At 28.3% G+C, this 13,412-nt stretch overlaps 1 protein-coding gene and 1 non-coding gene across 2 annotated transcripts; both read left to right on the top strand.

Moving 5' to 3' along the window:
• The first annotated feature begins 5,832 nt into the window (after positions 1-5,832).
• Positions 5,833-7,694, top strand: LOC129892438 (uncharacterized). Its single transcript, XM_055968004.1, has 2 exons — positions 5,833-5,989; positions 6,250-7,694. The coding sequence occupies exon 2, from the start codon at positions 6,316-6,318 to the stop codon at positions 7,192-7,194; it is 879 nt and encodes a 292-aa protein (XP_055823979.1). The 5' UTR covers positions 5,833-5,989; positions 6,250-6,315; the 3' UTR covers positions 7,195-7,694.
• A 5,322-nt stretch (positions 7,695-13,016) lies between these two features.
• Positions 13,017-13,088, top strand: TRNAQ-CUG (transfer RNA glutamine (anticodon CUG)). The gene has a single exon. It is a non-coding gene; the product is annotated as a tRNA-Gln (tRNA).
• Positions 13,089-13,412: the final 324 nt, after the last annotated feature.

Genomic DNA, 13,412 nt, shown 5'->3' on the forward strand with positions numbered 1-13,412 from the left:
TTAATCTAAATTATGTGTCAGCCGGCCTATTTGTTTCGAGGATTAAAGATGTTCATTGTTATATTTGTTTGAAGGCAAATATAGATCTTTGATAAAACATTTAGACTCTCATAAAATATTTTTAAAAAGAAGTAGCAAATCGTCTCATATAAATATTCTTGATTTGAGCTCAGAAGCCTCTACAATTGATATAATATAAATATATAATCATTTCATAGGAGGGATATATTATTCATCAAATTTCGAATCATGTGTTATTATCTTTAAGAAATTTTTTAATTATAAAAAAATATATAATCACTCTATGCCAGCCGTAAGCATACATAATCAAATATCACAATAATAACATAGTTTATTTAGATATTTACTTAGCCAGTTAGCTTCTACAATAAATTATTGTTGAACATATAATAAATCACATAATATGAAAGATTGGTTCGTAAAAAATATTTTTTATATAAAATATTATCATTGAAAATAACCCTTATAAAAAGGTTCAATTGTATAGAGTATCCATTTCCTCTCATATTTTGACACAAATGATCATTGGCCACAAGAAGACAAAAGAGAAATTAAAAGTTCATTTAGTTTTATCTTGTGCTTTGCACCTAAATAGAAAAAACTGATATTGTAATTAATGTAATTAAATGATATATTATCATTAATGTGATCTTAATCGAACAACTGGACGCATAATGTTAAAATTTAGTACTAGAATTATTATTATTTCTTTAATTGATGAAATATGTTTCATGGCATATTGCCGACCTTATTATTTAGTCATAATTTTTGGCAAAATTTTCTTCTGATACAATTTTTTTCTTATCACTCCAATTAATGCATGCTTCTTACTGGCACTTCCCTAATAAGAAAAGAAAAAAAAAGGAAACTTCGTATCATATTAATAGGTAGGGCCAATAGGTGAGTATTCATGAATATATAGGTGTGCTTTCTCTTTTGTTTTTTTAGGTATGATAGGGAGGTTAATGTTATCAAGTGAAAGTCGTGCAAGTTTTGATCAAATATAAATTTATCGTATCTTTAAATTATATTCCCAAATAACTAGTATTTGGGTTAATAGTTTGGAGAGATGAGTATGGATTGATTGATAAAATGGTGACGTGGGCCATGACTTATTATCTTTGTTTGTTTTATCGGCCGATTTAGTATTTTTATATATAACTTGAACACGTATAGGGTATACACTCTTACAAAAAAAAGTTGAGATTTGATGGCTATTAAATAGTTGAAGGATGTATATTATACACAATGAATTTTCGGATAATATTATAAAGTGATCACGAGTCATGTAGAATTTAATTAGTTTGTGATGTGTATGTGAATTTAGTTTTAAGGGGGAAGATTGTCGGATATGAGAACAAGCTCTCACATTGGTAATTGAATAGAGAATAAAGTTACATATAAGATGTAGATGATACTCTTAAGTTTTAAAGTTCGACTTAAAAACTGCACAATATCACATATTAAAATTATCATTTTAATAAAAGCAAATACAATTATATAAAAGATATAAAATTATATCAGGTATATTATTATCATCGTAAAAGGAGGATCATTTCACATTAAATCATAATTGATAATGAGTAAACGTTATTATTCCTTTTAAGCAAAAATCACATCGTTGCTTTTTATCATGATGAATATAGTTTGATGTTTCCCTCTCCCAAATTTTAACTATTAATGAAGAGATTCTCTATTGATAGAGAAAACTTGTAAACATTTAATAGGTAAATGACCTATATTAATGAACTGTTGCACTTTAATAAAGTGAGTAAATTTTTCATATGAACAAGCACATGTAAATAGTCACATTTTATTGAATGAAATTTTCCCTTTTTCAACCAAAACAAAAAAAAGAGTAAATTTTAATTTATATAGTAAAATAAAATTTTAACCAACTTGGACATCATATGTTATTTCAATTGTCTAAATACTGACAGTACGTTGTAGAGCTTCAATATTTGAAATATTTAAAAATTAAGAAGTATTTAATAACGTTTTTTACTCTATAATTTTAAATTTCAAAATTTTATATTAGTTTTTTTGATATAATAACCTTAACTTGATATCAACTGATATTTATTATGTCCTTCAATTTTAAATATAAATAAAATAGAAACTTAAATTATCATAAAATTAAATAAATAGACATACACATCCTATATAACAAAATACATACAAATGCATATTTCAATCGCGTACAATATTATATTTTTTTCATATTTCAACTAAAGATAATAGTATCTTATTAGTTGATGATTGGACATTTACGGTAACTGGGATACAGAGAGGCTTCTCTTGTCTTCTTGTGTGTGTTTTTCCTACCAACTTGTAAAATTCTCAAAGTTTTAGATAGGATTGTATTACTCACTTTGGACTTTTTATTGTCACCTTCTCTGTCCATAAATTTAAAAGTAGAAACAGAATTTTTAGTTTATGAATTTTGAGTCGTAATATTTTAGATATAAACATCAAAATAAAATTATAACTACTAAATTCTTTTAATTGTTAAAGTGATGTTTACCCATTGCAACAAAAAGAAAAAAGGTATTGGGAAAACTTTTCCAGTGTGATTAAAACAAGAGCTGAAAAAGGAAGAAAGCTAATTTTATTCATAATAAATATTCTAATAGGAAATTAAAGAACCGTCAAATATATAAAAAGAAAAAAAAAACTATCACTATCTCCATCCACACTTTGGGTCAATTTTTAGCCATTCCCGCGTTCTTCACCTTTGGAATCCATTATCTCTATTTTAAATTCTCAGCATTTTCTCCTTTCATTCAATTTTATTTATCTATTTTGAATTTTATATGTCTTTTAAAAAAAAAAATTGATATTAGTATTTTATCACTATCCATATCAATTTATGTTTATTATTAGATTTTTAAAAATATTTTACAAAATAAGTAATTAATACTGAGAGTGAAGTGTGAATCATAGGGAAAAAAATTATGTTTATTTTTTAATATGCTAAAAGTAATAAATAAAAATAAAAATTAATTTTTAAGATATTTGCAAGTAAAATTGAACGAAGAAAATATGTTCTACAATAAGTTATAAATATTCCAATGATTTTTTGTTTTGTTTTCCGCCCAACGTCCCCTGTTTGGTAATTCGATTTGGGGCCAAACAAATTTGAATGTGTGCTTCATAGGCTAAATGAAAAGTGTTTTTCATTGAGATTTTCCCCATTTTAGAGCTTTAACCTGAAATCTTCGATACGTTTTATCATAAGTCTAGGTACTTAAAAGTTGAAAAAAGATATTTGTGAAATCATAAATAATTATTTGATATATTTAAAATTAAATTAATATTTATTTAGCTGAGATGAATTTTAAAAAGTATATCACATAAACTATTCCTGATTTTGAAGGGAAAAAATAAACTCAAAAGTAGATTTTCCTCTGAATGACGAAAGAGCCCTTGTACGAGCTCGTTAGTACGATAATGCACGAACCATGCAAAGAAGGGTAAACTTGTCTTATGGCGCAATGCGTGTTGAAAAAAGTGACATCTTATAGAAAAAAAATATCTCATAAATAATTAATTAAATTTAACGGAGAAGAAAAGTGACAACGAAATAGAAACCGAGTGATCCTAAAGATGCATTGCAGCATATATTATTGTTTTAAAGTAAGCAAAAGAATTTGAGGAATATTTTGAAGTTTGAATAAGTTATATTAATAAATAATTCAATCTATTTTGATTCATTCAATTTAATCTATTTTAAAAAGATAGACTGATTAATTAACTCAAAATATTTGTATATGTTACATAAAGTTATAAAGAATTCAGCACTTAAATAAATTATAAAAATATAAACAAGTAACTTACAACTTAATAAGAATTGGATAAGTTGAGTTGTAATTCAATGTTTAGCTCATTTTGATAATGAAATTGCACAAATTGCCCATCAAATGTGTTAGTTTTTAATTTTTGTCTTTTAGCAATCAAATATATGCCGTGAGATATAAGTTCTTTAAGGGTAAAAGTCATGGAACATAAATTACAAAATATTATAATGCAGAAATATAAATTTATGTCCTGAAATAATAGGAGTAAAATTTAAAGAACAACACAAAATAGAAACAAAAAGTGCAAATGATCTCATTTTGATCCATCTCATTTTAATTCAAATAACTTTTGTTTAAATTGTAAACCCATTTATTTTATCAATTTAATTTATTTTAATCCGTTTAAATTCAGTCACATTTGCTTCATTAACACCCTTGCTTTAAAAAAACTTGGTTTGAATATTGAAGAAGAAGGTTATTGACTTGGCTCCTAAAGCATATTGTTAAAGAAGATTGCAATAATAAGATACAATAATTTTGTTTATTCTTGTTTCCTATTGACTAAACAATCCCTTGATTAGCGCAAGTCCACAATCTTATTTTTCCACAAAATACTTTTAAAATCCTCAATGGAATTTGACCTTCTCCTATTGTTTTTGACTAATTGCTAACAACATTTAATTAGTATAATCTATATATAATACCATAACACGACAAAACATTGACTTAAATGTGATATAAGTTTATAACTTTGTTTGGTACTGATCCATGTAAATATAATACTATAGTCTAACCACCAAAGAATCGTGCCGCTACTTTCATGATTAAAGATCTCGAATTTAGGCTTTGAATATATAAAAAAAAATTAATAGAAAATATTTTCTCTAAAATGAACTTTACGCGATATAAATCTAAATTAGTCAGAAACATCAAATAAAAAAATTTTATATTATAAAAATAAATTAATAATTTTTGATAAATCGTTGTCTGAACTAAAACTTCAAGTTACACCATGCGGTTAAAACTTAAACTTCAACTTATAATGTTTTGAGTTAGAATAATATATATATTATTGAATTAGGCTTTCATTACCCCTAATAATTATGAGAACAGATGTCTCTACCTTTATATATATATATATATATATATATATATAAAGCAGTTGAGCATTGAAACTTTACCTATATTTTAGCATCATTACTCTTTCTGCTTTTTAAAGAAGAAGAATTAATACATGATTTGGGGTACATGGGTCCATAAACCTAATTATCAATGTGAATGTGGACGTTAATATTTTTCTTTTTCAAAAAAGTAAAATTGACATAATTGACAGATAACTACATAAATTCTACAGATTAATATTTTTATAGTGAAAAATAAGTTTATGGTATTTTAACATGGATACTTTTTTTTCTGTGGAAATAATGAATATGATGCAACTATGATTTGATTCATCGATACTCAAAAAACTCTTACGATACAGATTAACTCTTATGATATGAATATATTTTCTTTGTCCACGATCAAAAAATCTTCAGGCATAAAGATTGAACTTGGCTACTCAAAATCCCAGCCGTTTAGGACTAATTAATGAGCATAAGAGTTAACTAGCATTACTCTTTTGGGTGAATTCGATTCAATAATATTTTTTTTAATAAAGTTATATTTAATATAGTAAAAAAGAAAATAAGATGGAGGTGGCAGGGCTTTACGCTAATTGGAATTGATTTGGATTGCGTAAAGTTCAAATCCAACATCTCCATTTGGAGGACTCTTATAAAACTATGGAGTTAATCACTTAATCGGGCCATTGTTTCAATATTCCTGCCCCCACCGTCATCCCATTTTAATGACATAGTCAAAATTTAAAATTTATGAATTTTAATTAATTATTAAATTTATTTTACTAGATTTAATCTGTTTACTTATTAAACGTATGATAAAAGGAATGAAATATTGTAGCTTCGCCCATGCTTGACCCGATCCTGACCCAACAGCTCTCATATTTTTGTGCATATATAAATGCAAGTATGAATTAGAACAAACTCCACACAGCACTGGGCACTGGAAGCAACTTGTTCATCAACTCTTTTTCTTTATCATCATCATCATATCATCATCAAAGAGAGCACTCTCCATAATCTGACGAATCAAACAAACAAACAAACGCGGTATTACATCCCATTATTAATACTACTACTGCTACACAGAACCCACATTTTTCTTCTATCTGAATTTGCAAATTCCACTACTGATCTCTCCGACATCGTGCTTCCTACTAACTCTTTTGCTCACTGCTTTTGTATCTGATAAAATCACCGGACGTTGCTTTTTATCACTCTCTTCAATGGTGTTTGTTTTTTCTTCTATCTTGGTGTTTGTATATACAGAAATGTTAATGGTTTCGTGTTTTTTGTACTGATTTTTGCAGAGTATTCAAAAGGGGTTTTGAAATTTCAATGCCAATTGTTTTCTTCAAGAAGAATTAAGCAAAAGAATGGGGAAAGCTGGTAGAGATTGGGGACAGATCTATTCAATATATGGGGTTGATGATTGGCAAACCCCAGTATTTCTGCTTATTCATGCTGTCTTCTTCTCTATACTCTCTGTGCTTTTTCTAGTTTACTTCGAACCCATCTGCTATTTCTTTCAGCAGTTCTTACCTGGGCCTAGCTCAGCTCGTTTCGCCGCCGGATTCACCGGTTCAGTCACTGCACTCTCCGCCGTTTGCCTCTTCTACGCCGCCGGCAACATCTTCTACTCTTCCGTTTCGCTACACTGGGAAATGGCACAGCGGATGGTGAACGCCGTCGGTGATTGGTCTTCCGTCAAGCATGCTCTTGACCTTGGTTGCGGCCGTGGTATCCTCCTCAACGCCGTGGCTCTTCAACTAAAGAAATCCGGGTCGTCCGGTCGGGTCGTCGGGTTACATCCAACACCGACCAGGTCTCTCTCAACTCTCCGAACTGCGGGGCTTGAAGGAGTTCAGGAGTACGTCACGTGCCGCTCGGGTGACCCGAGAAAACTTCCTTTCAGCGATAACTACTTCGACGTGGTGGCGTCGGCGGCGTTCGTACACACAGTGGGGAAGGAGTTTGGGCAGAAAACGGCGGCGGCCGCGGCAGAGAGGATGAGGGTGTTGGGGGAGATGGTGAGGGTGCTGAAACCCGGCGGCGTAGGGGTGGTGTGGGATATGGTACACGTGCCGGAGTACGTGAAGAGACTGCAAGAATTGAAGATGGATGATATTTGGGTTTCGGAGCGGGTCACGGCGTTTATGGTCAACAGCCACGTCATATCATTCAACAAGCCAAGTCAGCATTTTGTGGGACCCAATGAAGTTCGACTGGATTGGAGACTCAACAATCTCTGTTGACAATACCAACATTGCTTTAGGTTCCTGATGGGAGCGCTGCCATCAAAATATATACTGCAGTTTCTTATTCATATATAATCGAATTTTCAACTGCAGTCATCGGACATCGATTGAGAAATTCCAAAAAAATCTTTGTTGAAAATTGCAAAATATATTCCTATGAAACGAAGAAGATAGTAATAGGAAATACAATCCATATGGTGATAATAGTGTTAAGTTATGGGTACTGTTTTTCTACTTTTTAAATTTGTAGGGGCCTGTTTGGCAATCTGGGAAAGCAAAGTGGACCCAGAGGCAATAAATGATAGGGATAGGAATAGTAATATGTACTAATTCTAAGATTAGTTCACATATTGAAAATGATATGTATACAGAGTGTTATTTTCCCCATTTTGATGAGGGAATTTGAAATTGCTCTTCTTTATATGAATGGTGATATGTTAATTATTGTAATTTGTACATAATGTTTTTGATATACAAGTCTAATTATTATTTCTACTTGAGCTAATTTCCTTTTTAATTCTTTGATATTTCACCATATTAATCTTTCTTCATAAATGTTCACTAATTTTGACAATACAAGCTCTACTATCATGATAATGATAATTCCATCTGTTCTGTCATATCTTCATCTAGTGAAATTATTGTTATACGAAAAATTAATAAATTACTATATTGTATTGTTTATATATATAAATTCTATATATTGATAATTTTTTATTTTAAATGAAGTGTTATCTAATATTTATATTTAAGTTAGTGTTTGAGAATACAATATACATAGATGTTAGATCTTTGTCTTCAGGACATGACAGTTCATTCTTTTTTTTTTAATATGTAAAAATAGAAAAAAATAATCTTTAAGTATAAACCATTCATATGTACATAATAAATTTTCATAGTTATGTAGTTAAGACATACAAAAAAAATAAAAAATAACCTACACTATTACATTCATAATATAATAAATAGAAAAAAAATTATAAATATATTTCAACTAACAAAAAAATAGCTACAAAGATAAATTGTTACATACGTAAAAGAATAAACAATGATAATATAGAATAAATTATTTCACTTTAATTGTTTTTGCGAGAAAAATAAAAATAAAACTCACCATCATAATTCTTTTGATTGAAATAAGATAATTATATAAATTATTCTTGATAATAAAAGTAAGATCGCAAAAAGCTAAATGACTAGTGTTGTCAATAAGTGTAGCTAAATTACTATTACAAACCAAAATAAAAAATTCTCTTTGCCAAAATAATTTCTAATTATGCTTCAAAAAAAATTCTTCTAGGCCTTCCTTAATTTGCAAGTAGATCCATCACCATGATTCTCTCCCTAAAGTTATATACTACTACTTAAAGAATTTTAAAAAATATAATTATGAATAAATAATATAAATTATTAAATAATAATAATAACATAAAACACAAGATCGAGAAATATATACAATTATTAATACAATAGTAGTTCAATTTTATATATGATTTTGTTTCTTATTTCTTTATCATTTTGATTCCCTTTTCTCATTAAAAATTAAATTTATATATTCGTCATATATAATGAAGTCACTCCAACATCATCAAATTAAATCATATTCAATCAAATCGTTCGATTTGATAAAAAAATCTTTATATGGAATTACTGTTTGTCTTTTTAAACTAAAGCCTACAAGTGAAAAACAACTTCGCATTGTGTACCATAGAGAGGTGCCACATCACCTTATCTACTCTTTTATATAAATATATAGATAGATTAGAGCAAATCAAGGAGTGACTTCTACTAAATTGATTTTAAAGACTATTGATATTAAGTTAGTATATTTTGACAACCTATCTGTAATCATTAATAACAGTGAAGATGTACCAACAAAGGTAACTTTTTTAATTATAGTATTTTTTTTTTCTTCCTAAAATGGCATGGTTTTAAGTATAATAATATCTGACAAATATGATAAGTAAATGTGATTAAAGGCATTATTAAATACTTTGATTTGTGAAAAACATCCAGCTCTTGAAACAACTCAAATGAGTAAAACAATTATTTGAAACTACATGAGTATACTAAGTTAGAAAGTTGGAAAGATTTATTTTTCGTAAGAATTTTATTTTTAAAAAGTTGAAAGAGTTTTTTATAAAATTATTTTTCTCTATTCAAATTGTAAAGTGGACATACAAAAAATTACTTCCTTAGAAAGGTGTTAAACATAATTGTTTAAAGTATCTAGTTGAAATCTAAACCTTATTTTATTTAGTAGTTATACGAAAAACTAAAAAGAAAGTTAAATTATTAGAATGGAGAATTAAATTTGGGTAAATAAGTGAGGCTTGGAGTTGTTGAGAGGTCATTATCATAAGAATAGTAGAAAAAGAAAAGACTTAAGTGAAAATTTGAAAAATTATTGTGGACCTGAAAATCATTACTGGTAATTGGAGTTTAGAAGTGTACGTGGAAATAAGTTAGTTACCAAGTATTAAATTCTACCAGTCCTGTCTGTCTACTGGCATTTCCAAAATTCTATATTTGAAATCTTGACTTTTATGACTATTTCCATTTTGTTCACAATATTGAGCCAATTCTTTGCTTAATTTGTACTCACTCCTTCTAAGTTTTATGTAATACTATTTAATTGAGCATGAAATAACATAACATATCCAATATATTTTATAAATAGAATTTAAAAAGGAAAGTATGTATATAGATTCCATCTCTATCGTTCAAAGTAAATTAAATATTTTTGATAGACTCTCAATTTAGAATTTATCATTAATTATAAAAATTATAATATATATCTATATAATAAATTATAAATATTTATATAATTATATATCATCTCATTAACCGTAAATCTCTAACATAATACAATTATCCTGTTCCAATTCAATCTCTTTATAACGAGACAAAGTCAATAATTATATATATGTTAACTAATTTGTGCATTGGCTAGTTAATTTTGTCAAACACAAAAGAAAATAAAAGAAAAACATTTGTCAACAAAATTGACAAAACTTCATTTACAAGGAAAATCATGTGAATAGTGAAAAATGAACTTGAATATATATATATATATATATATATATATATATATAGCATAGTAGGACAATAGAATTGGGACCTCTTAATAATAACATGTTGTTAGGTATTTGAATAATTGGATAAAAGATTGAAAAAAGAAGCTGATAAATATATCAATTGAGGTCCTTGTCAAGTCTCTATCCTACACATATTAGATATTATAAGGAGCATTATTTAGTTCAAAAGTCTTTTCTGCATTTACTTCTTTTGTAGAATTGGAATTTGAATGGTAGTGGAGGCTATGGGTGTGTTTGGTACGAAGGAAAAAAAATCAACAAAAATAAATGATTTTTTTTTACCTATTTTCTCATTTTGGTGAGTATCCAAGTGAAAAATGTTATTTCAAAAGTATTTATATATAATATAGATAAATACTATGGGGATGGAGAGCAGGGACGGAGCCACATGATGGCGGGGGTTCATTCGAACTCCTTTGGTAAAAAATTATACTATTTATACATGATAAAAATAATTTTTGGTGTATAAATAATAGATGTCGAACCTCCTTCGGCTAGTTCGTATGTCTACTAGTTTAGATTTTGAACCCCTTTATTGAAAATCTTGACTATGTCATTGGTGGGGAGGGGATAATCAACATGAAATGTCACTGGTAGAACTCATTTTCTCTACATTCTCTTTCAAAAAAAAGCCGTTTTCCTAATTTTTAGGGAACCCATTTTCTTTGAAAAAATTAATTATTTTGACAACCAAATATGAAAAAATTTAAAATATTTTACAGAAATATAATGACGGAAAGACTTTGCCTAACCTAATTGTTTATAGTACATATATTTACACCTTTTATTTAAGTGGCATGCACGTAGGTTGCACATTATCATGTTATTATAACTAATATAAAAATAAAGAAGATCAGATAATGAAATACCTATACCGTAGAAACAAATTATATAAAAGAAGATTAATTATTTTTTAAATTTAGAAAAGAAAATAAAACCATAGAAAATTTTGACTACATGTGAAAGCAAGAGAAACGAATGACTAATGCATACACATAGGTCCTACAACAACAAAAGAATATTGAAATTGACCCTATATCTTTTCCTCCACAAGAAAAGTTCAAAGTAATGATTTTGAATAGGGGAACTTTAATGGGCATATCATAAAAAAAAATTGGTTTTACACTTTTGGAGTTCGATATGAGCTTGCGACTCAACTAATCCGGATTCTCGTTGGAAACTTTCAATTTAAGGGGGTAAAGGGCTTTCTATCAAAGAGAATTTCATATTCAAAACTTGCTGAATTTGAGACCTTTTTGATTAAGAATAATTACGTACAACTTCATAACAATTTTTGATGGATTAATATTTATGGGAATGACATAAAAGATAAGTTCAATATTACTATTTTCTATAGTAGCCTCCTTCCATTTGTATGTGTGCTATCAAAGAAAGCAATAAATTGTAATGATAAAAAAGTTTAGATACAATTTGAATTTGTTAAGTCTTTATCAAAATACACACCACTCATGCCTCTTTGTGACAAATCAAAATCATGAACAAAGTTTTGTTTGACAAAGACAAATACAAAATTTAAATTTTATGGTTTTTGATAATAATAGGATAATAACCTCACCCGTTAGTAATTCGATTCTAAATTTTAATTATATAAGTATTTAGTAAACATACATAAAATTCGAACAAAAGTTACTGAGTTCTGTTAGATCCATCCATATCAATGTCGTTAGTGAGAAACTAAAACAACAATGATGTTGATTGTAGATTTGGTAGGATTAAAAGGATTTGCTAACAAAAGTTTTCATGATTTTGGTGTTTCAACTACATTTCAGAGTTGCAAAATGTTTGTGCTTGCCAATATGTTTGAGCTATCATTATAAATAGATTTGGCTTATATATATTGGAATATTAGATGCCCACCTAAATGTGTTGATTAAGATTTAAGACCAAACAATTTATGATATTTCTTCTCCCCTAATTTTGTATTGTCCATTCCAATGATGTTTTGGACTTTTTACCATAATGAGGCCTTAATCAAAATGCTTATTCAATTTAGGATTAATTTTGAAAAAAAAAAAGGAATTCAAATTCCAATTTTACTATCAAAAAGTTTAAACACTCTAATCTTGCAATTAAATAGGCATAAACTCCCAATAAATTTTTTCGTTCCTAGTCATTTTTAGGTGATGAATAATGCAAATGCAGTGTGAACTTTTCGCGAATGCTATTGAAAATAAAATAAAATAATGAACACATAGATTTGTGACACATATCGACTAAGAAAATTATATTTTCACGACGTTTCAACTATCAATGTAGACTTAGTATGTAGAAGAGTTGATGGAGACCACACACCTTAATATATTCCTTCTCTCCTGATTTTTGTGTTTTACATTAAAACATGCCACAATATTTGAGTCCTTAAAACAGGGCCTAATCCAAGGTTAATGTTGGATTGGTAAACCTCTTTTGCTTTCAAAGTTTCTCCCTGTCTTTTCTCTTTCAATTGTTTCCTTATGACAACAATAACAACATACCAAGGTAATTATATAAGTGAGGTTGGGGTCTAGAGAGATTGGCGTGTATGTGGCCTTACCTTTACTATGTTTTCTTTGAGAAGAAAATAATGAACTTTTATGCATGATGAATTCAAGGTATACTTCATTTATGGTGTAGCATAAAAGATAATTGAGGTTGTGTGTGGTGGTGGGGTTACTTTTGATTTTGTTATTTATAATTATTGTTGTCACAATGTACCAATAAGGTCCCATGGTCTAGTGGTCAGGACATTGGACTCTGAATCCAGTAACCCGAGTTCAAATCTCGGTGGGACCTTCCTTTACTTCTCTTTTTAATATATATAATTTGAAGCATCTTTCTGTATCGTATTTTTGGGGTATAGGTAATTCTTTTAATATTGTAAAGTTAAAATGATTAGATTAATAATAGAATGGCTACTCAGTAATTTTTTTTTTGAAGATATATGATTCAAGTATATTAATCGTGTAACCAATACCTCACAACCTTTATAAATTTCTTCTGTAGAAAACAATTACGGGACATCAATCAATAAAATACTACTAAATGTACTTTGGCTTGAACTTCAAAATCTATCATATGTTCTTGTTTTGTGTCCGATTATTGTGCTTGCTCTAGTAT

The sequence above is a fragment of the Solanum dulcamara genome, chromosome 6, assembly GCF_947179165.1.
Source record: "Solanum dulcamara chromosome 6, daSolDulc1.2, whole genome shotgun sequence".
In the NCBI taxonomy this organism is placed as follows: domain Eukaryota; kingdom Viridiplantae; phylum Streptophyta; class Magnoliopsida; order Solanales; family Solanaceae; genus Solanum; species Solanum dulcamara.